A 22,765-nucleotide genomic window follows, 5' to 3' on the forward strand; every position below is an offset into this window, starting at 1 on the left:
GGCTCTTTTCTGAAATGGCACCCTATGCACTATGTAGTGCGCTACTTTCAGCGCACTATATGGGGAATAGGGAGCCACTTTGGGGCGCCGCCGTAGTCAATGGGGAGAGAGGGAGTGGGCCCACGTGATTCAGGTATATTTCTCTCATCGCTACTGAAAAAGACCATTTCAGGATGTATAGTACCTCATTAACAACGGGTTCTGTTTACAATGAAACGGAACGTTCCCCTTGGAAACCCCCCTTGACGTCACATGAGTGCTGCCACACAAGTAGGAAAGAGCACAAACTATGAACAGAGAAGTAATGAAAAAACCCAACATTTCATGTGTTGGAACTTTCAGTACTTCCCATAGAGAGGGAGGGGAGAGGAGAGGAGAGAGAAGAGAGAGAGAGGGGGAGAGAGAAGAGAGAGAGAGGGGGAGGGAGAGGAGAGGAGAGAGAAGAGAGAGAGAGGGGGTGAGAGGAGAGAGAGAGAGGGGGGAGGGAGAGGAGAGAGAAGAGAGAGAGAGGGGGAGGGAGAGGAGAGAGAAGAGAGAGAGAGGGGGAGAGAGAGGAGAGAGAAGAGAGAGAGAGGGGGGAGAGAGGAGAGAGAGAGAGGGGAGAGAGGGAGGAGGGAGAGAGAGGGGGGAAGAGAGAGGGAGGGGAGAGGGGAGAGCGAGAGGGGGGAGAGAGCGAGAGATCACATCACCCAGCAGGGAAGGAAAAATAAGGTAGGGGGGGGGTGAAGAAAGGAAAAGAGCAGCTTGTTTGTGGAGGAGGATGAGGGAGCTGGTGGAGGGTTCTGACGTCAACGCTGTTCCTCTGGCACCCTGCCACAGGCCCCGAGGGCTGACAGGCCTGCCAATAACACACACACACAGTCTTGTACAACTAACCTTGTGGGGACACACCATTCAGTCCCATTCAAAATCCTATTTTCCCTAACCTGTACCCTAACCTGAAAAACTAAGCTGAGCTCCTAAACCTAATTCTAACTTGAACCCTAAACCCCGGAGAAAAATAATATGACCAAAAACATGTTGCTATTCTTGTGGGGACTTCTGTTTAACACGTCCACACACACAGACACACACACATTAGACCGGAGTAAAATACATTGCTGTGTTTCAATTTCACCTGAATAGTTGTATCTGGAAGACTTTTTGTAGTGCAGACATTTTGCAGTGCACTTGTGTTGAATGACTTAGATAAGTGTACACTAATATGGATCAAAACAAAGTAGCACACGAGACATTTCCAAGTAGGCCTATTAACTGACCGACACTGATGAATGCTTAAAATACCAATCATTATTTCTGCCCATTGTATACACACAGGAACACTGCCAAGAGATGTTCCCCTGTACAGAGTGGGATGATTCCTTTCCCTGGCACACACACCATCTCCCCTCTCGTTCCTTTCTCTCATCCCTCCTTTTCTTTCCCTCTAACAAGCTTCATTTGGTTTTTCAACTAGTGCTCAGAGGTTTCCCATTGACCGTTCATAGTGTATGAGAACCTACACACTGGAGTCTCTAGGGAGCTTTTCAACTAGTGCTCAGAGGTTTCCCATTGACCGTTCATAGTGTATGAGAACCTACACACTGGAGACTCTGGGGCCAATGGACCCCTGTCTCCGTGGACCCCTGATCCCGCTCACAACCATTATTACATAGTGATCAGGTTTCCTATTCATGGCCACTATGTGTGGATAGGAGATGTGGAGCTCAGTGCACTGCTTTGTGGACAGCTTCTAGCAGCTTCCACTGACACACACACACACCTCAATGTTAAAATGTTGACCGCCACGTCTTAGTAAAGCTACATCTTTCACTATAGAACTCCTATACTACTACTGTTGTAACAACTGCAGTAACTACTGTATTACTACTGTATTACTACTGTATTGCTACTGTACTACTACTGTACTACTACTGTACTGTATATCATCAATGACTAGACGATGGACTGACCCATACCCTCTCCTTAGATGATGGGCAAGCCCAGTGAGCCCACGGGGACCCGGCAGCACCAGAGTCACCCGGAGGAGACCGAGGAAGAGCTGAGGGAGCACCAGGCCCTCTCTCCCCAGGACGGAGGCTTTCTGTGTGGGATTGCCATCAAACAAGAGCCCCCAGACCCCCAAGAGAACCAGGAGGAGGACATGCAGCAGGAACTGCTGTTCAGACAGGTAGGAGGAGTGAGTGTGAGAGCGGGAGCTACCACAGGTCAATAGGATGTGCTAGTGATGTCATTCTACTTCCAGGGTCATGTCTTTTGAATAGGTTTCAAGATTATCATCAATTTATCATCCCGTCAGAACTGTCTAAGTTCGTCAGGGCCTGGACTCCACAAGGTGTCAAGCGTTCCACAGGGAGGCTGGCCCATGTTGACTCCAATGCTTTCCACAGTTGTGTCAAGTTGGCTGGATGTCCTTTGAGTGGTGAACCATTCTTGATACAGACGGGAAACTGTTGAGCGTGAAAAACCCAGCAGCGTTGCAGTTCTTGTCACAAACCGGTGCTGTCTTGTCCATTCACCCTGAATTGCACACATACAGAATCCATGTCTCCCAGGCTTAAAAATCCTTATGTAACTGTTCTCTTCCACTTTGTCTACACACTGAAGTGGATTTAACAAGTGACATCAATAAGGGATCACAGCTTTCACCTGGATTCACCTGCTCAGTCTTTGTCATGAAAAGAAGAATATTGTGAACACCTGGTAGGAGTTGTAGTTCTCATGAAATGGTGGTAACTTTCCGGCTTCTTCTTGGCCCCCAAATATGTTGAAACCGACATATGGTAAGTAACTTCACTCGCAAACAAGTATATCTTTTAATATATATCTTAAATGACTGCATTTCCATGACTTTGACAATGCAAATTTGGGGCTCATTCTCAGCGTACAAAACAAGCACTTTCATATCGGTATTGACTTTATGGCATACACACACACACACACACACACACACACACACACACACACACACACACACACACACACACACACACACACACACACACACACACACACACACACACACACACACACACACACACACACACACACACACACACACACACACACACACACACACACACACACACACACACACACAAAATGATCTTGTTTATCAGTAGTTGTGTTTATTGAATGATTCACTTGGGCAATAATATGTTATTTCCTGTCCCAGGATGCTATGTTTCTGACACAGAGTCCTTCTTTAATGAGAGGAAACCATGCATCTTTTAAATCCACTTCCTCTGCTGCAGATAGATGTCATGTGTTTTGGTTCACCTCACGTAGCTTGACTGCCACCGTGTGGCCAAATGTTGGAAATACATTATAAAGAGCAGGTGATGTCACAATAGCCATCGGTGGTTGTGTCTGTTGTTATCATGCAATGTTGTTCTCTGTCCCTTCTTTCTCTTTCCCCTGCTCTTCTCTCTTTCTCTCCTCCCCCTTCTCTCTTTCTCTCTCTCCTTCTTTCCCCTCCCCTCTCTCTCCTTCTCTCCTCCTCCCCTCCTCGTCCACCTCTTTCCTCTCTCTGAGCAGCAGGCCATGTTGTTGGAGCAGCAGAGAATCCACCAGCTGAGAAACTATCAGGCTTCCATGGAGGCAGCCGGTCTGTCAATCACCTTCCCAGGTCACCGCCCCCTCTCCAGGGCCCAATCGTCTCCGGCCTCAGCTTCCTCCTTCCCCATCTCTGTCCCGCCTCCTGAGCCTCCCACCAAACCTCAGTTCACCACAGGTTAGTAGTAATGCTCTTCTCTTTTATATCAATCAAATGTATTTGTAAAGCCCTTTTCCATCAGCAGATGTCACCAAGTGCTGTACAGAAGCCCAGCTTAAAACCTAAAACAGCAAGCAATGCAGATGTAGATTCATTTTTATATATTTCTCTGTCTGTCGCTCCTTTATCCCTCCTTATTTTGCTCTGTCAGTTTGTTGTTTCCACTTGTGTGAGTGTGTGTGTGTGTGTGTGTGTGTGCGTCAGTGGTAATATGCGTGTATTCATTACAATGCGTGTGTTTGTGCTAATGTCCTGGGTTCTACCTGCAGGGTTGGTGTATGACTCTCTGATGCAAAAGCACCAGTGTATGTGCGGGAACACACACACCCATCCGGAGCACGCCGGGCGCGTCCAGAGCATCTGGTCCAGACTGCAGGAGACGGGACTTAGGGGACAGTGTGAGGTACATTCTAAAGCCTTCAACCATCCTTCTCTTTGCTATTCTCTGTTATAGGATCATTTAAAATTATATTTGTACTCTTCAAACAAGCGTGAATTTAATGAATTTCTGTTGCCAGGAGTTACCAACTGATGCATAAACATACATCATTGCTTATCCTTTCCATGTACTTTGTCATTTGTGATTCACTTAAACGCAGAGAATCTATTTTGTGTGTGTGTGTGTGTGTGTGTGTGTGTGTGTGTGTGTGTGTGTGTGTGTGTGTGTGTGTGTGTGTGTGTGTGTGTGTGTGTGTGTGTGTGTGTGTGTGTGTGTGTGTGTGTGTGTGTGTGTGTGTGTGTGTGTGTGTGTGTGTGTGTGTGTGTGTGTGTGTAGTGTATCCGTGGTAGGAAGGCCACTCTGGAGGAGCTCCAGACAGTCCACTCTGAAGCCCACGTCCTGCTGTATGGAACCAACCCCCTCCGACAGAAACTAGACTGTTCAGTCACGCCCATGTTGGTCAGATTACCATGTGGAGGAGTGGGGGTGAGTCTTCCTCTTCATCCTCCTCCTTCTTTCTTCTCCTCCTCAACCATCTTTCTCCTCCTCTTTTCTCCTCTGCCTCCTCCTATTTCTCCTCCTCCTCCTCAACCATCTTTCTCCTCCTCTTTTCTCTGCCTCCTCCTATTTCTCCTCCTCCTCCTCAGCCATCTTTCTCCTCCTCTTTTCTCCTCTGCCTCCTCCTATTTCTCCTCCTCAACCATCTTTCTCCTCCTCTTTTCTCCTCTGCCTCCTCCTATTTCTCCTCATCCTCCTCCTATTTATCCTCCTCCTCAACCATCTTTCTCCTCCTCTTTTCTCCTCTGCCTCCTCCTATTTCTCCTCCTCCTCCTCAACCATCTTTCTCCTCCTCTTTTCTCCTATGCCTCCTCCTATTTCTCCTCCTCAACCATCTTTCTCCTCCTCTTTTCTCCTCTGCCTCCTCCTATTTCTCTTCCTCATCTTCGTTTTCCTCCTTCTCAATGGTCAAATCATTAACCCGTTTTATATTTTGGCAATGAACCCATTTATCTACTTCACCAAAGTCAAATGAACACGTGGCTCGTGGAAACAATGTGTATGTCTCTGTGTCCAGTATGAAGGAAGTTAGAGGTATTTTCACGAGTTAATGCTAACTGGTGTTAGCACAATAAATGGACGTCTATGGTAACAGCCATCACGCTATCTTATGGTCACATGCAAGCTGTTACCACAGACGTCTAGTCATTGTGCTTATGCTAGTTAGCAACTCCTTTCAAACTGCACGCAGACATAAAAATGGTCTCCACAAGTTCGTCTGACTCTGGGCAAGTAGATAAAGGGCTGCATTGCCAACATCCCAGAGTGTCCCTTTAACTGTGACGATGATGATGATTGCAGGTGGACAGTGACACCATCTGGAACGAGGTCCATTCCTCTACTGCAGTTCGTCTGGCTGTGGGTTCTGTGGTGGAGCTGGTGTTCAAAGTGGCCACTGGTGAACTGAAGGTGAGTCCTCTCTACCCTCTTCTCCTTTTCATCCCTCTATCCCTGCATTAAGGTTAGGTCTCTCTACCCTCCTCTTCTCCTTTTCATCCCTCTATCCCTCCATTAAGGTTAGGTCTCTCTACCCTCTTCTCCTTTTCATCCCTCTATCCCTCCATTAAGGTTAGGTCTCTCTACCCTTCTCTTCTCCTTTTCATCCCTCTATCCCTCCATTAAGGTTAGGTCTCTCTACCCTCCTCTTCTCCTTTTCATCCCTCTATCCCTCCATTAAGGTTAGGTCTCTACCCTCCTCTTCTCCTTTTCATCCCTCTATCCCTCCATTAAGGTTAGGTCTCTCTACCCTCTTCTCCTTTTCATCCCTCTATCCCTCCATTAAGGTTAGGTCTCTCTACCCTCCTCTTCTCCTTTTCATCCCTCTATCCCTCCATTAAGGTTAGGTCTCTCTACCCTCTTCTCCTTTTCATCCCTCTATCCCTCCATTAAGGTTAGGTCTCTCTACCCTCCTCCTTTTCATCCCTCTATCCCTCCATTAAGGTTAGGTCTCTCTACCCTCCTCTTCTCCTTTTCATCCCTCTATCCCTCCATTAAGGTTAGGTCTCTCTACCCTCTTCTCCTTTTCATCCCTCTATCCCTCCATTAAGGTTAGGTCTCTCTACCCTCCTCTTCTCATTTTCATCCCTCTATCCCTCCATTAAGGTTAGGTCTCTCTACCCTCTTCTTCTTTTCATCCCTCTATCCCTCCATTAAGGTTAGGTCTCTCTACCCTCTTCTCCTTTTCATCCCTCTATCCCTCCATTAAGGTTAGGTCTCTCTACCCTCCTCTTCTCATTTTCATCCCTCTATCCCTCCATTAAGGTTAGGTCTCTCTACCCTCTTCTCCTTTTCATCCCTCTATCCCTCCATTAAGGTTAGGTCTCTCTACCCTCCTCTTCTCCTTTTCATCCCTCTATCCCTCCATTAAGGTTAGGTCTCTCTACCCTCTTCTCCTTTTCATCCCTCTATCCCTCCATTAAGGTTAGGTCTCTCTACCCTCCTCCTTTTCATCCCTCTATCCCTCCATTAAGGTTAGGTCTCTCTACCCTCTTCTCCTTTTCATCCCTCTATCCCTCCATTAAGGTTAGGTCTCTCTACCCTCTTCTCCTTTTCATCCCTCTATCCCTCCATTAAGGTTAGGTCTCTCTACCCTCTTCTCCTTTTCATCCCTCTATCCCTCCATTAAGGTTAGGTCTCTCTACCCTCCTCTTCTCATTTTCATCCCTCTATCCCTCCATTAAGGTTAGGTCTCTCTACCCTCTTCTCCTTTTCATCCCTCTATCCCTCCATTAAGGTTAGGTCTCTCTACCCTCCTCTTCTCATTTTCATCCCTCTATCCCTCCATTAAGGTTAGGTCTCTCTACCCTCTTCTCCTTTTCATCCCTCTATCCCTCCATTAAGGTTAGGTCTCTCTACCCTCCTCCTTTTCATCCCTCTATCCCTCCATTAAGGTTAGGTCTCTCTACCCTCTTCTCCTTTTCATCCCTCTATCCCTCCATTAAGGTTAGGTCTCTCTACCCTCCTCCTTTTCATCCCTCTATCCCTCCATTAAGGTTAGGTCTCTCTACCCTCTTCTCCTTTTCATCCCTCTATCCCTCCATTAAGGTTAGGTCTCTCTACCCTCTTCTCCTTTTCATCCCTCTATCCCTCCATTAAGGTTAGGTCTCTCTACCCTCTTCTCCTTTTCATCCCTCTATCCCTCCATTAAGGTTAGGTCTCTCTACCCTCCTCTTCTCATTTTCATCCCTCTATCCCTCCATTAAGGTTAGGTCTCTCTACCCTCCTCCTTTTCATCCCTCTATCCCTCCATTAAGGTATGGTCTCTCTACCCTCTTCTCCTTTTCATCCCTCTATCCCTCCATTAAGGTTAGGTCTCTCTACCCTCTTCTCCTTTTCATCCCTCTATCCCTCCATTAATGTTAGGTCTCTCTACCCTCTTCTCCTTTTCATCCCTCTATCCCTCCATTAAGGTTAGGTCTCTCTACCCTCTTCTCCTTTTCATACCTCTATCCCTCCATTAAGGTTAGGTCTCTCTACCCTCCTCTTCTCCTTTTCATACCTCTATCCCTCCATTAATGTATGGTCTCTCTACCCTCTTCTCCTTTTCATCCCTCTATCCCTCCATTAAGGTTAGGTCTCTCTACCCTCTTCTCCTTTTCATCCCTCTATCCCTCCATTAATGTTAGGTCTCTCTACCCTCTTCTCCTTTTCATCCCTCTATCCCTCCATTAAGGTTAGGTCTCTCTACCCTCTTCTCCTTTTCATACCTCTATCCCTCCATTAAGGTTAGGTCTCTCTACCCTCCTCTTCTCCTTTTCATACCTCTATCCCTCCATTAAGGTTAGGTCTCTCTACCCTCCTCCTTTTCATACCTCTATCCCTCCATTAAGGTTAGGTCTCTCTACCCTCTTCTCCTTTTCATCCCTCTATCCCTCCATTAAGGTTAGGTCTCTCTACCCTCCTCCTTTTCATACCTCTATCCCTCCATTAAGGTTAGGTCTCTCTACCCTCCTCTTCTCCTTTTCATACCTCTATCCCTCCATTAAGGTTAGGTCTCTCTACCCTCTTCTCCTTTTCATACCTCTATCCCTCCATTAAGGTTAGGTCTCTCTACCCTCCTCTTCTCCTTTTCATACCTCTATCCCTCCATTAAGGTTAGGTCTCTCTACCCTCTTCTCCTTTTCATACCTCTATCCCTCCATTAAGGTTAGGTCTCTCTACCCTCCTCTTCTCCTTTTCATACCTCTATCCCTCCATTAAGGTTAGGTCTCTCTACCCTCTTCTCCTTTTCATCCCTCTATCCCTCCATTAAGGTTAGGTCTCTCTACCCTCCTCTTCTCCTTTTCATACCTCTATCCCTCCATTAAGGTTAGGTCTCTCTACCCTCCTCCTTTTCATACCTCTATCCCTCCATTAAGGTTAGGTCTCTCTACCCTCTTCTCCTTTTCATACCTCTATCCCTCCATTAAGGTTAGGTCTCTCTACCCTCCTCCTTTTCATCCCTCTATCCCTCCATTAAGGTTAGGTCTCTCTACCCTCCTCCTTTTCATACCTCTATCCCTCCATTAAGGTTAGGTCTCTCTACCCTCCTCTTCTCCTTTTCATACCTCTATCCCTCCATTAAGGTTAGGTCTCTCTACCCTCCTCTTCTCCTTTTCATCCCTCTATCCCTCCATTAAGGTTAGGTCTCTCTACCCTCCTCTTCTCCTTTTCATACCTCTATCCCTCCATTAAGGTTAGGTCTCTCTACCCTCCTCTTCTCCTTTTCATCCCTCTATCCCTCCATTAAGGTTAGGTCTCTCTACCCTCCTCTTCTCCTTTTCATCCCTCTATCCCTCCATTAAGGTTAGGTCTCTCTACCCTCCTCCTTTTCATCCCTCTATCCCTCCATTAAGGTTAGGTCTCTCTACCCTCCTCTTCTCCTTTTCATCCCTCTATCCCTCCATTAAGGTTAGGTCTCTCTACCCTCCTCTTCTCCTTTTCATACCTCTATCCCTCCATTAAGGTTAGGTCTCTCTACCCTCCTCTTCTCCTTTTCATCCCTCTATCCCTCCATTAAGGTTAGGTCTCTCTACCCTCCTCTTCTCCTTTTCATACCTCTATCCCTCCATTAAGGTTAGGTCTCTCTACCCTCCTCTTCTCCTTTTCATACCTCTATCCCTCCATTAAGGTTAGGTCTCTCTACCCTCCTCTTCTCCTTTTCATCCCTCTATCCCTCCATTAAGGTTAGGTCTCTCTACCCTCCTCTTCTCCTTTTCATCCTCTATCCCTCCATTAAGGTTAGGTCTCTCTACCCTCCTCTTCTCCTTTTCATACCTCTATCCCTCCATTAAGGTTAGGTCTCTCTACCCTCCTCTTCTCCTTTTCATCCCTCTATCCCTCCATTAAGGTTAGGTCTCTCTACCCTCCTCTTCTCCTTTTCATCCCTCTATCCCTCCATTAAGGTTAGGTCTCTCTACCCTCCTCTTCTCCTTTTCATCCCTCTATCCCTCCATTAAGGTTAGGTCTCTCTACCCTCCTCTTCTCCTTTTCATCCCTCTATCCCTCCATTAAGGTTAGGTCTCTCTACCCTCCTCCTTTTCATCCCTCTATCCCTCCATTAAGGTTAGGTCTCTCTACCCTCTTCTCCTTTTCATACCTCTATCCCTCCATTAAGGTTAGGTCTCTCTACCCTCCTCTTCTCCTTTTCATCCCTCTATCCCTCCATTAAGGTTAGGTCTCTCTACCCTCCTCTTCTCCTTTTCATCCCTCTATCCCTCCATTAAGGTTAGGTCTCTCTACCCTCTTCTCCTTTTCATCCCTCTATCCCTCCATTAAGGTTAGGTCTCTCTACCCTCTTCTCCTTTTCATCCCTCTATCCCTCCATTAAGGTTAGGTCTCTCTACCCTCCTCTTCTCCTTTTCATCCCTCTATCCCTCCATTAAGGTTAGGTCTCTCTACCCTCCTCTTCTCCTTTTCATCCCTCTATCCCTCCATTAAGGTTAGGTCTCTCTACCCTCCTCTTCTCCTTTTCATCCCTCTATCCCTCCATTAAGGTTAGGTCTCTCTACCCTCCTCTTCTCCTTTTCATCCCTCTATCCCTCCATTAAGGTTAGGTCTCTCTACCCTCTTCTCCTTTTCATCCCTCTATCCCTCCATTAAGGTTAGGTCTCTCTACCCTCCTCCTTTTCATCCCTCTATCCCTCCATTAAGGTTAGGTCTCTCTACCCTCCTCTTCTCCTTTTCATCCCTCTATCCCTCCATTAAGGTTAGGTCTCTCTACCCTCTTCTCCTTTTCATCCCTCTATCCCTCCATTAAGGTTAGGTCTCTCTACCCTCCTCTTCTCATTTTCATCCCTCTATCCCTCCATTAAGGTTAGGTCTCTCTACCCTCTTCTCCTTTTCATACCTCTATCCCTCCATTAAGGTTAGGTCTCTCTACCCTCTTCTCCTTTTCATACCTCTATCCCTCCATTAAGGTTAGGTCTCTCTACCCTCTTCTCCTTTTCATCCCTCTATCCCTCCATTAAGGTTAGGTCTCTCTACCCTCCTCCTTTTATAATAATAATAATAATATATGCCATTTAGCAGACGCTTTTATCCAATTCATCCCTCTTTCCCTCCATTAAGGTTAGGTCTCTCTACCCTCTTCTCCTTTTCATCCCTCTATCCCTCCATTAAGGTTAGGTCTCTCTACCCTCTTCTCCTTTTCATCCTCTATCCCTCCATTAAGGTTAGGTCTCTCTACCCTCTTCTCCTTTTCATCCCTCTATCCCTCCATTAAGGTTAGGTCTCTCTACCCTCTTCTCCTTTTCATCCCTCTATCCCTCCATTAAGGTTAGGTCTCTCTACCCTCTTCTCCTTTTCATCCCTCTATCCCTCCATTAAGGTTAGGTCTCTCTACCCTCTTCTCCTTTTCATCCCTCTATCCCTCCATTAAGGTTAGGTCTCTCTACCCTCTTCTCCTTTTCATCCCTCTATCCCTCCATTAAGGTTAGGTCTCTCTACCCTCTTCTCCTTTTCATCCCTCTATCCCTCCATTAAGGTTAGGTCTCTCTACCCTACCTCTTCTCCTTTTCATCCCTCTATCCCTCCATTAAGGTTAGGTCTCTCTACCCTCCTCTTCTCCTTTTCATCCCTCTATCCCTCCATTAAGGTTAGGTCTCTCTACCCTCTTCTCCTTTTCATCCCTCTATCCCTCCATTAAGGTTAGGTCTCTCTACCCTCTTCTCCTTTTCATCCCTCTATCCCTCCATTAAGGTTAGGTCTCTCTACCCTCTTCTCCTTTTCATCCCTCTATCCCTCCATTAAGGTTAGGTCTCTCTACCCTCTTCTCCTTTTCATCCCTCTATCCCTCCATTAAGGTTAGGTCTCTCTACCCTCCTCCTTTTCATCCCTCTATCCCTCCATTAATGTTAGGTCTCTCTACCCTCCTCCTTTTCATCCCTCTATCCCTCTATTAAGGTTAGGTCTCTCTACCCTCCTCCTTTTCATCCCTCTATCCCTCCATTAAGGTGAGGTCTCTCTACCCTCCTCCTTTTCATCCCTCTATCCCTCCATTAAGGTTAGGTCTCTCTACCTTCTTCTCCTTTTCATCCCTCTATCCCTCCATTAAGGTTAGGTCTCTCTACCCTCCTCATTTTCATCCCTCTATCCCTCCATTAAGGTTAGGTCTCTCTACCCTCCTCTTCTCCTTTTCATCCCTCTATCCCTCCATTAAGGTTAGGTCTCTCTACCCTCCTCTTCTCCTTTTCATCCCTCTATCCCTCCATTAAGGTTAGGTCTCTCTACCCTCCTCTTCTCCTTTTCATCCCTCTATCCCTCCATTAAGGTTAGGTCTCTCTACCCTCCTCTTCTCCTTTTCATCCCTCTATCCCTCCATTAAGGTTAGGTCTCTCTACCCTCTTCTCCTTTTCATCCCTCTATCCCTCCATTAAGGTTAGGTCTCTCTACCCTCCTCTTCTCATTTTCATCCCTCTATCCCTCCATTAAGGTTAGGTCTCTCTACCCTCTTCTCCTTTTCATACCTCTATCCCTCCATTAAGGTTAGGTCTCTCTACCCTCTTCTCCTTTTCATACCTCTATCCCTCCATTAAGGTTAGGTCTCTCTACCCTCTTCTCCTTTTCATACCTCTATCCCTCCATTAAGGTTAGGTCTCTCTACCCTCTTCTCCTTTTCATACCTCTATCCCTCAATTAAGGTTAGGTCTCTCTACCCTCCTCCTTTTATAATAATAATAATAATATATGCCATTTAGCAGACGCTTTTATCCAATTCATCCCTCTTTCCCTCCATTAAGGTTAGGTCTCTCTACCCTCTTCTCCTTTTCATCCCTCTATCCCTCCATTAAGGTTAGGTCTCTCTACCCTCTTCTCCTTTTCATACCTCTATCCCTCCATTAAGGTTAGGTCTCTCTACCCTCTTCTCCTTTTCATCCCTCTATCCCTCCATTAAGGTTAGGTCTCTCTACCCTCTTCTCCTTTTCATCCCTCTATCCCTCCATTAAGGTTAGGTCTCTCTACCCTCTTCTCCTTTTCATCCCTCTATCCCTCCATTAAGGTTAGTCTCTCTACCCTCTTCTCCTTTTCATCCCTCTATCCCTCCATTAAGGTTAGGTCTCTCTACCCTCTTCTCCTTTTCATCCCTCTATCCCTCCATTAAGGTTAGGTCTCTCTACCCTCTTCTCCTTTTCATCCCTCTATCCCTCCATTAAGGTTAGGTCTCTCTACCCTCTTCTCCTTTTCATCCCTCTATCCCTCCATTAAGGTTAGGTCTCTCTACCCTCTTTCTCCTTTTCATCCCTCTATCCCTCCATTAAGGTTAGGTCTCTCTACCCTCTTCTCCTTTTCATCCCTCTATCCCTCCATTAAGGTTAGGTCTCTCTACCCTATTCTCCTTTTCATCCCTCTATCCCTCCATTAAGGTTAGGTCTCTCTACCCTCCTCCTTTTCATCCCTCTATCCCTCCATTAATGTTAGGTCTCTCTACCCTCCTCCTTTTCATCCCTCTATCCCTCTATTAAGGTTAGGTCTCTCTACCCTCCTCCTTTTCATCCCTCTATCCCTCCATTAAAGTGAGGTCTCTCTACCCTCCTCCTTTTCATCCCTCTATCCCTCCATTAAGGTTAGGTCTCTCTACCTTCTTCTCCTTTTCATCCCTCTATCCCTCCATTAAGGTTAGGTCTCTCTACCCTCTTCTCCTTTTCATCCCTCTATCCCTCCATTAAGGTGAGGTCTCTCTACCCTCTTCTCCTTTTCATCCCTCTATCCCTCCATTAAGGTTAGGTCTCTCTACCCTCCTCCTTTTCATCCCTCTATCCCTCCATTAATGTTAGGTCTCTCTACCCTCCTCCTTTTCATCCCTCTATCCCTCTATTAAGGTTAGGTCTCTCTACCCTCCTCCTTTTCATCCCTCTATCCCTCCATTAAGGTGAGGTCTCTCTACCCTCCTCCTTTTCATCCCTCTATCCCTCCATTAAGGTTAGGTCTCTCTACCTTCTTCTCCTTTTCATCCCTCTATCCCTCCATTAAGGTTAGGTCTCTCTACCCTCCTCATTTTCATCCCTCTATCCCTCCATTAAGGTTAGGTCTCTCTACCCTCCTCTTCTCCTTTTCATCCCTCTATCCCTCCATTAAGGTTAGGTCTCTCTACCCTCCTCTTCTCCTTTTCATCCCTCTATCCCTCCATTAAGGTTAGGTCTCTCTACCCTCCTCTTCTCCTTTTCATCCCTCTATCCCTCCATTAAGGTTAGGTCTCTCTACCCTCCTCTTCTCCTTTTCATCCCTCTATCCCTCCATTAAGGTTAGGTCTCTACCCTCCTCTTCTCCTTTTCATCCCTCTATCCCTCCATTAAGGTTAGGTCTCTACCCTCCTCTTCTCCTTTTCATCCCTCTATCCCTCCATTAAGGTTAGGTCTCTCTACCCTCTCCCTCTATCCCTCCATTAAGGTTAGGTCTTCTACCCTCCTCTTCTCCTTTTCATCCCTCTATCCCTCCATTAAGGTTAGGTCTCTCTACCCTCTTCTCCTTTTCATCCCTCTATCCCTCCATTAAGGTTAGGTCTCTCTACCCTCTTCTCCTTTTCATCCCTCTATCCCTCCATTAAGGTTAGGTCTCTCTACCCTCCTCCTTTTCATCCCTCTATCCCTCCATTAAGGTTAGGTCTCTCTACCCTCTTCTCCTTTTCATCCCTCTATCCCTCCATTAAGGTTAGGTCTCTCTACCCTCTTCTCCTTTTCATCCCTCTATCCCTCCATTAAGGTTAGGTCTCTCTACCCTCCTCTTCTCCTTTTCATCCCTCTATCCCTCCATTAAGGTTAGGTCTCTCTACCCTCTTCTCCTTTTCATCCCTCTATCCCTCCATTAAGGTTAGGTCTCTCTACCCTCTTCTCCTTTTCATCCCTCTATCCCTCCATTAAGGTTAGGTCTCTCTACCCTCTTCTCCTTTTCATCCCTCTATCCCTCCATTAAGGTTAGGTCTCTCTACCCTATTCTCCTTTTCATCCCTCTATCCCTCCATTAAGGTTAGGTCTCTCTACCCTCCTCCTTTTCATCCCTCTATCCCTCCATTAATGTTAGGTCTCTCTACCCTCCTCCTTTTCATCCCTCTATCCCTCTATTAAGGTTAGGTCTCTCTACCCTCCTCCTTTTCATCCCTCTATCCCTCCATTAAAGTGAGGTCTCTCTACCCTCCTCCTTTTCATCCCTCTATCCCTCCATTAAGGTTAGGTCTCTCTACCTTCTTCTCCTTTTCATCCCTCTATCCCTCCATTAAGGTTAGGTCTCTCTACCCTCTTCTCCTTTTCATCCCTCTATCCCTCCATTAAGGTGTCTTCTCCTTTTCATCCCTCTATCCCTCCATTAAGGTTAGGTCTCTCTACCCTCCTCCTTTTCATCCCTCTATCCCTCCATTAATGTTAGGTCTCTCTACCCTCCTCCTTTTCATCCCTCTATCCCTCTATTAAGGTTAGGTCTCTCTACCCTCCTCCTTTTCATCCCTCTATCCCTCCATTAAGGTGAGGTCTCTCTACCCTCCTCCTTTTCATCCCTCTATCCCTCCATTAAGGTTAGGTCTCTCTACCTTCTTCTCCTTTTCATCCCTCTATCCCTCCATTAAGGTTAGGTCTCTCTACCCTCCTCATTTTCATCCCTCTATCCCTCCATTAAGGTTAGGTCTCTCTACCCTCCTCTTCTCCTTTTCATCCCTCTATCCCTCCATTAAGGTTAGGTCTCTCTACCCTCCTCTTCTCCTTTTCATCCCTCTATCCCTCCATTAAGGTTAGGTCTCTCTACCCTCCTCTTCTCCTTTTCATCCCTCTATCCCTCCATTAAGGTTAGGTCTCTCTACCCTCCTCTTCTCCTTTTCATCCCTCTATCCCTCCATTAAGGTTAGGTCTCTACCCTCCTCTTCTCCTTTTCATCCCTCTATCCCTCCATTAAGGTTAGGTCTCTACCCTCCTCTTCTCCTTTTCATCCCTCTATCCCTCCATTAAGGTTAGGTCTCTCTACCCTCCTCTTCTCCTTTTCATCCCTCTATCCCTCCATTAAGGTTAGGTCTCTCTACCCTCCTCTTCTCCTTTTCATCCCTCTATCCCTCCATTAAGGTTAGGTCTCTCTACCCTCCTCTTCTCCTTTTCATCCCTCTATCCCTCCATTAAGGTTAGGTCTCTACCCTCTTCTCCTTTTCATCCCTCTATCCCTCCATTAAGGTTAGGTCTCTCTACCCTCCTCTTCTCCTTTTCATCCCTCTATCCCTCCATTAAGGTTAGGTCTCTCTACCCTCTTCTCCTTTTCATCCCTCTATCCCTCCATTAAGGTTAGGTCTCTCTACCCTCTTCTCCTTTTCATCCCTCTATCCCTCCATTAAGGTTAGGTCTCTCTACCCTCCTCTTCTCCTTTTCATCCCTCTATCCCTCCATTAAGGTTAGGTCTCTCTACACTTTTTTCCCCCCTTCACAAAGAATGCACTCAATATCTCCCCCTCATGGCTGGAGTTGTGGGTAATGTAGTTGTTGCATCTGGTTCCCAGAACGGCTTTGCTGTGGTTCGACCCCCTGGACACCATGCAGAAGAGAGCACTCCCATGGGCTTCTGCTACTTTAACTCAGTAGCCATCGCAGCCCGGCTGCTCCAACAGAGACTCAACGTCTGCAAGATCCTCATAGTAGACTGGGTGAGTTTGTGCTGGTCCTTCACCTGACCTTTTAAAGAGAAAGTGGGTTTTGTAAATGACTGTAGAATTACCATTGGATGTAAGAAGAAAAAAAAATTGGACAATGGTCATCTGATTGGTTGTCCATCAGGATGTTCACCATGGCAACGGGACCCAGCAGGCATTTTACGACGACCCCAACGTGCTGTACCTGTCTCTCCATCGATACGACGATGGAAACTTCTTCCCTGGCAGCGGAGCACCCGACGAGGTAATGGTGACACATCTCATGGGAACGTGTGTGTGTGTGTGTGTGTGTGTGTGTGTGTGTGTGTGTGTGTGTGTGTGTGTGTGTGTGTGTGTGTGTGTGTGTGTGTGTGTGTGTGTGTGTGTGTTGTGTTTGTGTTTGTGTGTTCTCATGGCTATATTCCTCCCATCCTTTCTCTGTCAGGTGGGCAGTGGTCCAGGAGTAGGTTTTAACGTTAACATGGCCTTCACTGGGGGGCTGGAGCCACCTATGGGAGATGCAGAGTACCTGGCAGCCTTCAGGTAACACACAACACTTACCCCTCCAGACATGCCACCAGGGGTCTTTTCACAGTCCCCAAATCCAGAACTAATGAATGAATGTGTACAGTATTATATAGAGCCCTTATTGCATCTCATATTGTTCAAATAAACAGGAAACCTGGTTTCAAAAAACAGCAACATCATCCTCTCCCCTATTTGACCTAGATAGTTTGTATGTACAGTATGTATTGATGTGTAGGCTGTGTGTGTACAGTATTTATTGGTGTGTAGGCGGTGTGTGTACAGTATGTATTGGTGTGTAGGCGGTGTGTGTACAGTATGTATTGATGTGTATGCTGTGTGTGTACAGTGTGTATTGATGTGTAGGCGGCGTGTGTACAGTATGTATTGGTGTGTAGGCTGTGTGTGTACAGTGTGTATTGATGTGTAGGCTGTGTGTGTACAGTATGTATTGGTGTGTAGGCTGTGTGTGTACAGTATGTATTGGTGTGTAGGCGGTGTGTGTACAGTATGTATTGGTGTGTAGGCGGTGTGTGTACAGTATGTATTGGTGTGTAGGCGGTGTGTGTACAGTATGTATTGATGTGTAGGCTGTGTGTGTACAGTATGTATTGATGTGTAGGCGGCGTGTGTACAGTATGTATTGGTGTGTAGGCGGTGTGTGTACAGTATGTATTGGTGTGTAGGCGGTGTGTGTACAGTATGTATTGGTGTGTAGGCGGTGTGTGTACAGTATGTATTGGTGTGTAGGCGGCGTGTGTACAGTATGTATTAATGTGTAGGCGGCGTGTGTACAGTATGTATTGGTGTGTAGGCGATGTGTGTACAGTATGTATTGGTGTGTAGGCGGTGTGTGTACAGTATGTATTGATGTGTATGCTGTGTGTGTACAGTGTGTATTGATGTGTAGGCGGCGTGTGTACAGTGTGTATTGATGTGTAGGCTGCGTGTGTACAGTGTGTATTGATGTGTAGGCGGCGTGTGTACAGTGTGTATTGATGTGTAGGCGGCGTGTGTACAGTGTGTATTGATGTGTAGGCGGCGTGTGTACAGTGTGTATTGGTGTGTAGGCTGTGTGTGTACAGTGTGTATTGATGTGTAGGCGGCGTGTGTACAGTATGTATTGATGTGTAGGCGGCGTGTGTACAGTGTGTATTGATGTGTAGGCGGCGTGTGTACAGTGTGTATTGATGTGTAGGCGGCGTGTGTACAGTGTGTATTGATGTGTAGGCGGCGTGTGTACAGTGTGTATTGATGTGTAGGCTGCGTGTGTACAGTGTGTATTGATGTGTAGGCGGCGTGTGTACAGTGTGTATTGATGTGTAGGCGGCGTGTGTACAGTGTGTATTGATGTGTAGGCGGCGTGTGTACAGTGTGTATTGGTGTGTAGGCTGTGTGTGTACAGTGTGTATTGATGTGTAGGCGGCGTGTGTACAGTATGTATTGATGTGTAGGCGGCGTGTGTACAGTGTGTATTGATGTGTAGGCGGCGTGTGTACAGTGTGTATTGATGTGTAGGCTGTGTGTGTACAGTGTGTATTGATGTGTAGGCGGCGTGTGTACAGTATGTATTGATGTGTAGGCGGCGTGTGTACAGTGTGTATTGATGTGTAGGCTGTGTGTGTACAGTGTGTATTGGTGTGTAGGCTGTGTGTGTACAGTATGTATTGATGTGTAGGCTGTTTGTGTACAGTATGTATTGATGTGTAGGCGGCGTGTGTACAGTATGTATTGATGTGTAGGCTGTGTGTATACAGTATGTATTGATGTGTAGGCGGCGTGTGTACAGTATGTATTGATGTGTAGGCTGTGTGTATACAGTATGTATTGATGTGTAGGCTGTGTGTGTACAGTATGTATTGATGTGTAGGCTGTGTGTGTACAGTATGTATTGATGTGTAGGCGGCGTGTGTACAGTATGTATTGATGTGTAGGCTGTGTGTGTACAGTATGTATTGATGTGTAGGCTGTGTGTATACAGTATGTATTGATGTGTAGGCGGCGTGTGTACAGTATGTATTGATGTGTAGGCTGTGTGTGTACAGTATGTATTGAAGTGTAGGCTGTGTGTATACAGTATGTATTGATGTGTAGGCGGCGTGTGTACAGTATGTATTGATGTGTAGGCTGTGTGTGTACAGTATGTATTGATGTGTAGGCTGTGTGTGTACAGTGTGTATTGATGTGTAGGCTGTGTGTACAGTATGTATTGATGTGTAGGCTGCGTGTGTACAGTATGTATTGATGTGTAGGCGGCGTGTGTACAGTGTGTATTGATGTGTAGGCGGCGTGTGTACAGTGTGTATTGATGTGTAGGCAGCGTGTGTACAGTGTGTATTGATGTGTAGGCAGCGTGTGTACAGTGTGTATTGATGTGTAGGCGGCGTGTGTACAGTATGTATTGATGTGTAGGCTGTGTGTGTACAGTGTGTATTGATGTGTAGGCTGTGTGTACAGTGTGTATTGATGTGTAGGCTGTGTGTACAGTCTGTATTGATGTGTAGGCGGCGTGTGTACAGTATGTATTGGTGTGTAGGCTGCGTGTGTACAGTATGTATTGATGTGTAGGCGGCGTGTGTACAGTATGTATTGGTGTGTAGGCGGCGTGTGTACAGTATGTATTGATGTGTAGGCGGCGTGTGTACAGTATGTATTGGTGTGTAGGCGGCGTGTGTACAGTATGTATTGGTGTGTAGGCGGCGTGTGTACAGTATGTATTGATGTGTAGGCGGCGTGTGTACAGTATGTATTGGTGTGTAGGCGGCGTGTGTACAGTATGTATTGGTGTGTAGGCGGCGTGTGTACAGTATGTATTGGTGTGTAGGCGGCGTGTGTACAGTATGTATTGGTGTGTAGGCGGCGTGTGTACAGTATGTATTGGTGTGTAGGCGGCGTGTGTACAGTATGTATTGGTGTGTAGGCTGTGTGTGTACAGTATGTATTGATGTGTAGGCGGCGTGTGTACAGTATGTATTGTGTTGATGTGTAGTATTGCTGTGTGTACAGTATGTATTGGTGTGTAGGCGGCGTGTACAGTATGTATTGATGTGTAGGCTGTGTGTGTACAGTATGTATTGATGTGTAGGCGGCGTGTGTACAGTATGTATTGATGTGTAGGCTGTGTGTACAGTATGTATTGATGTGTAGGCTGTGTGTACAGTATGTATTGATGTGTAGGCTGTGTGTGTACAGTATGTATTGATGTGTAGGCGGCGTGTGTACAGTATGTATTGATGTGTAGGCTGTGTGTGTACAGTATGTATTGATGTGTAGGCTGTGTGTACAGTATGTATTGATGTGTAGGCTGTGTGTACAGTATGTATTGATGTGTAGGCTGTGTGTGTACAGTATGTATTGATGTGTAGGCGGCGTGTGTACAGTATGTATTGATGTGTAGGCTGTGTGTGTACAGTATGTATTGATGTCGTTCTGTCCTTGATCTGTTCTTGTCTATTAATGGTGTGTATTATGTCATGTTTCATGTTCTGTGTGGACCTCAGGAAGAGGAGCTGCTGCTTCCGCAACAGATAATGATTCTAATAAAATACCAAATATCAAAAAACACACATGCACTGTAGTTGCGAAACTGACCAACTCCCCCCCTCTTTCCCTCTGCCTAGGTCTGTGGTGATGCCCATAGCTAATGAATTTGCTCCTGACGTGGTGCTGGTGTCCTCAGGCTTCGACGCTGTCGAGGGTCACCCTCCTCCCCTCGGCGGTTACACCCTCACCTCCAAATGTACGTTTATGTGTAAAGTAGCACTGGTGCAATGATGTCTGGATCTGTTCTGTTATTAGCTGACGCCTGAGGTCCAGACACACAACATGACAGACAGCAGATGTGGACACCACTCATTTAAAGGGGTGTCCACATACTAGTGTCATGCACTGTGTTCTTTGCTGCTGTGGTATACAGTGCATTCTGGAAGTATTCTTACCCCTTGACTTGTTCCATTATAAAATCGATTCAATAAAAAATGTTCGTTATCAATCTACACACAATACCACATAACGACATAAACATTTTACAAATGTATCCAAAAAAACCCGAAACAACAAAACCTTATTTACAGAAGTATTCAGAGCCTTTGCTATGAGACAAAACATTTTGCTCAGGTGCATCCTGTTTCCATTGATCACCATTGATTGGACATGGTTTGTAAAGGCACACACCTGTCTATATAAGGTCCCACATTTGACAGTGCATGTCAGAGCAAAAAACAAGCCCCCAAGAATCTTCCTAGAGCTGGCTGTCTGGCCAAACTGGGCAATCGGGGGAGAAGGGCCTTGGTCAGGGAGGTGACCAAGAACCCTATGGTCACACTGACAGAGCTCCAGAGTCACTCTGTGGAGATGGGAGAACCTTCCAGAAGGACAACCATCTCTGCAGCACTCCACCAATCAGGCCTTTATGGTAGAGTGGCCAGACAGAAGTCACTCCACAATAAAAGGCACATGACAGCCCGCTTGAAGTTTGCCAAACGGCACCTAAAGACTCTGACCATAAGAAACAAGATACTCTGGTCTGATTTAAACCAAGATTGAACTGTTTAGCCTGAATTCCAAGCGTCATGTCTGGAGGAAACCTGGCACCATCCCTACGGTGAAGCATGGTGGTGGCAGCATCATGCTGTGGGGATGATTTTCAGCGGCAGGGACTACGAGGCTAGTCAGGATTGAGGGAAAGATGAACGGTGCAAAGTACAGAGAGATCCTTGATGAAAACCTGCTCCAGAGTGATCAGGACCTTAGACTGGGCCAAAGGTACAGCTTCCAACAGGACAATGACCTTAAGCACACAGCCAAGACAACATAGGAGTAGCTTTGGGACTGAATGTCCTTGAGTGGACCAGCCAGAGCCTGGAATTGAACCAGATCGAACATCTCTGGAGAGACCTGAAAATAGCTGTGCAGCGACGTTCCCCATCCAACCTTAGAGCTTGAGAGAATCTGCAGAGAAAAATGTGAGAAACTCCTCAAGTACAGGTGTGCCAGGCTTGTAGTGTCATACCCAAGATGACTCGATGCTGTAATCGCCAACGGTGCTTCAACAAAGTACTGAGTAAAGGGTCTGAATACTTATGTAAATGTGATATATTCCGTTTTTTTTAAATACATTTGCAAAATTTCCAAAAACCTGTTTTTGCTTTGTCATTGTGAGGCATTATGTGTAGATTGATGAGGAAAAACATTTATTTAATCAATTTTAGAATAAGGCTGTGGAAAAAGTCAAGGGGTCTGAATACTTTCTGAATGCACTGTATTGATGATCCCTCTCTCTGCCCCTCCCTTCACACACACACCCTCCCCTGCAGGTTTTGGGTACCTGACACGTCAGCTGATGACCCTGGCGGAGGGTCGCGTGGTGCTGGCATTGGAGGGAGGTCACGACCTCATGGCCATCTGTGACGCTTCCGAGGCCTGCGTCTCCGCTCTGCTGGGCAACCAGGTGAGGGAGGGAGAAAGACTAGATCATTTATAGTGGTCTGGTGAAGAACTGAAAAGGAGAGGGAATGGATGAATGTTGAAGATGGACTGGTGTGTGTCCAGTTATCAGATACACACTGTCAAACTGTGCTTTGTGTTGTCCACAGCTGGACCCTCTCCCTCAGACGCTTCTGGAGCAGAGACCCAACCAGAATGCTGTGTGCTCCATAGAGAAGGTTATAGAAACACACAGTGAGTACCAAGCACAGTTTCCTATCTGAGATTGAAGAGGCAGGAAGTTCTCCCTCAACTTATTCCAGTCTTAAAGGTCGAGTAAGTTAAAAAAAAATGTGTCCACAAATGTACCCATATTTCTATTAGATGTACTGTAAATAGTTTATGATTAGTGAATGCCGTAATTTAATTATTTTTTTAGATACGGCTCCTTTTTTTTATAGCTGAAATC

At 46.3% G+C, this 22,765-nt stretch overlaps 1 protein-coding gene across 5 annotated transcripts in view; it reads left to right on the forward strand.

Annotated features, from left to right (window-relative positions):
* LOC124010509 (histone deacetylase 4-like) overlaps positions 1 to 22,765 on the forward strand; it is a 97,028-nt gene that overhangs the window by 68,211 nt on the left and 6,052 nt on the right. For all 5 annotated transcript variants that reach the window (XR_006834454.1, XM_046323000.1, XM_046323002.1 and 2 more), the window contains 11 exons: positions 1,970 to 2,170; positions 3,538 to 3,733; positions 4,045 to 4,178; positions 4,551 to 4,700; positions 5,574 to 5,681; positions 16,219 to 16,362; positions 16,493 to 16,612; positions 16,793 to 16,890; positions 20,493 to 20,611; positions 22,188 to 22,321; positions 22,467 to 22,551. Coding sequence is in view for 4 of the 5 variants with exons in the window: in XM_046323000.1 (XP_046178956.1) it covers positions 1,970 to 2,170; positions 3,538 to 3,733; positions 4,045 to 4,178; positions 4,551 to 4,700; positions 5,574 to 5,681; positions 16,219 to 16,362; positions 16,493 to 16,612; positions 16,793 to 16,890; positions 20,493 to 20,611; positions 22,188 to 22,321; positions 22,467 to 22,551 (1,489 nt within the window). In the remaining variant the exon portion in view is untranslated. The remainder of the gene's footprint in view (positions 1 to 1,969; positions 2,171 to 3,537; positions 3,734 to 4,044; positions 4,179 to 4,550; positions 4,701 to 5,573; positions 5,682 to 16,218; positions 16,363 to 16,492; positions 16,613 to 16,792; positions 16,891 to 20,492; positions 20,612 to 22,187; positions 22,322 to 22,466; positions 22,552 to 22,765) is intronic.

Source organism: Oncorhynchus gorbuscha, linkage group LG23 (genome assembly GCF_021184085.1).
Source record: "Oncorhynchus gorbuscha isolate QuinsamMale2020 ecotype Even-year linkage group LG23, OgorEven_v1.0, whole genome shotgun sequence".
NCBI lineage: Eukaryota > Metazoa > Chordata > Actinopteri > Salmoniformes > Salmonidae > Oncorhynchus > Oncorhynchus gorbuscha.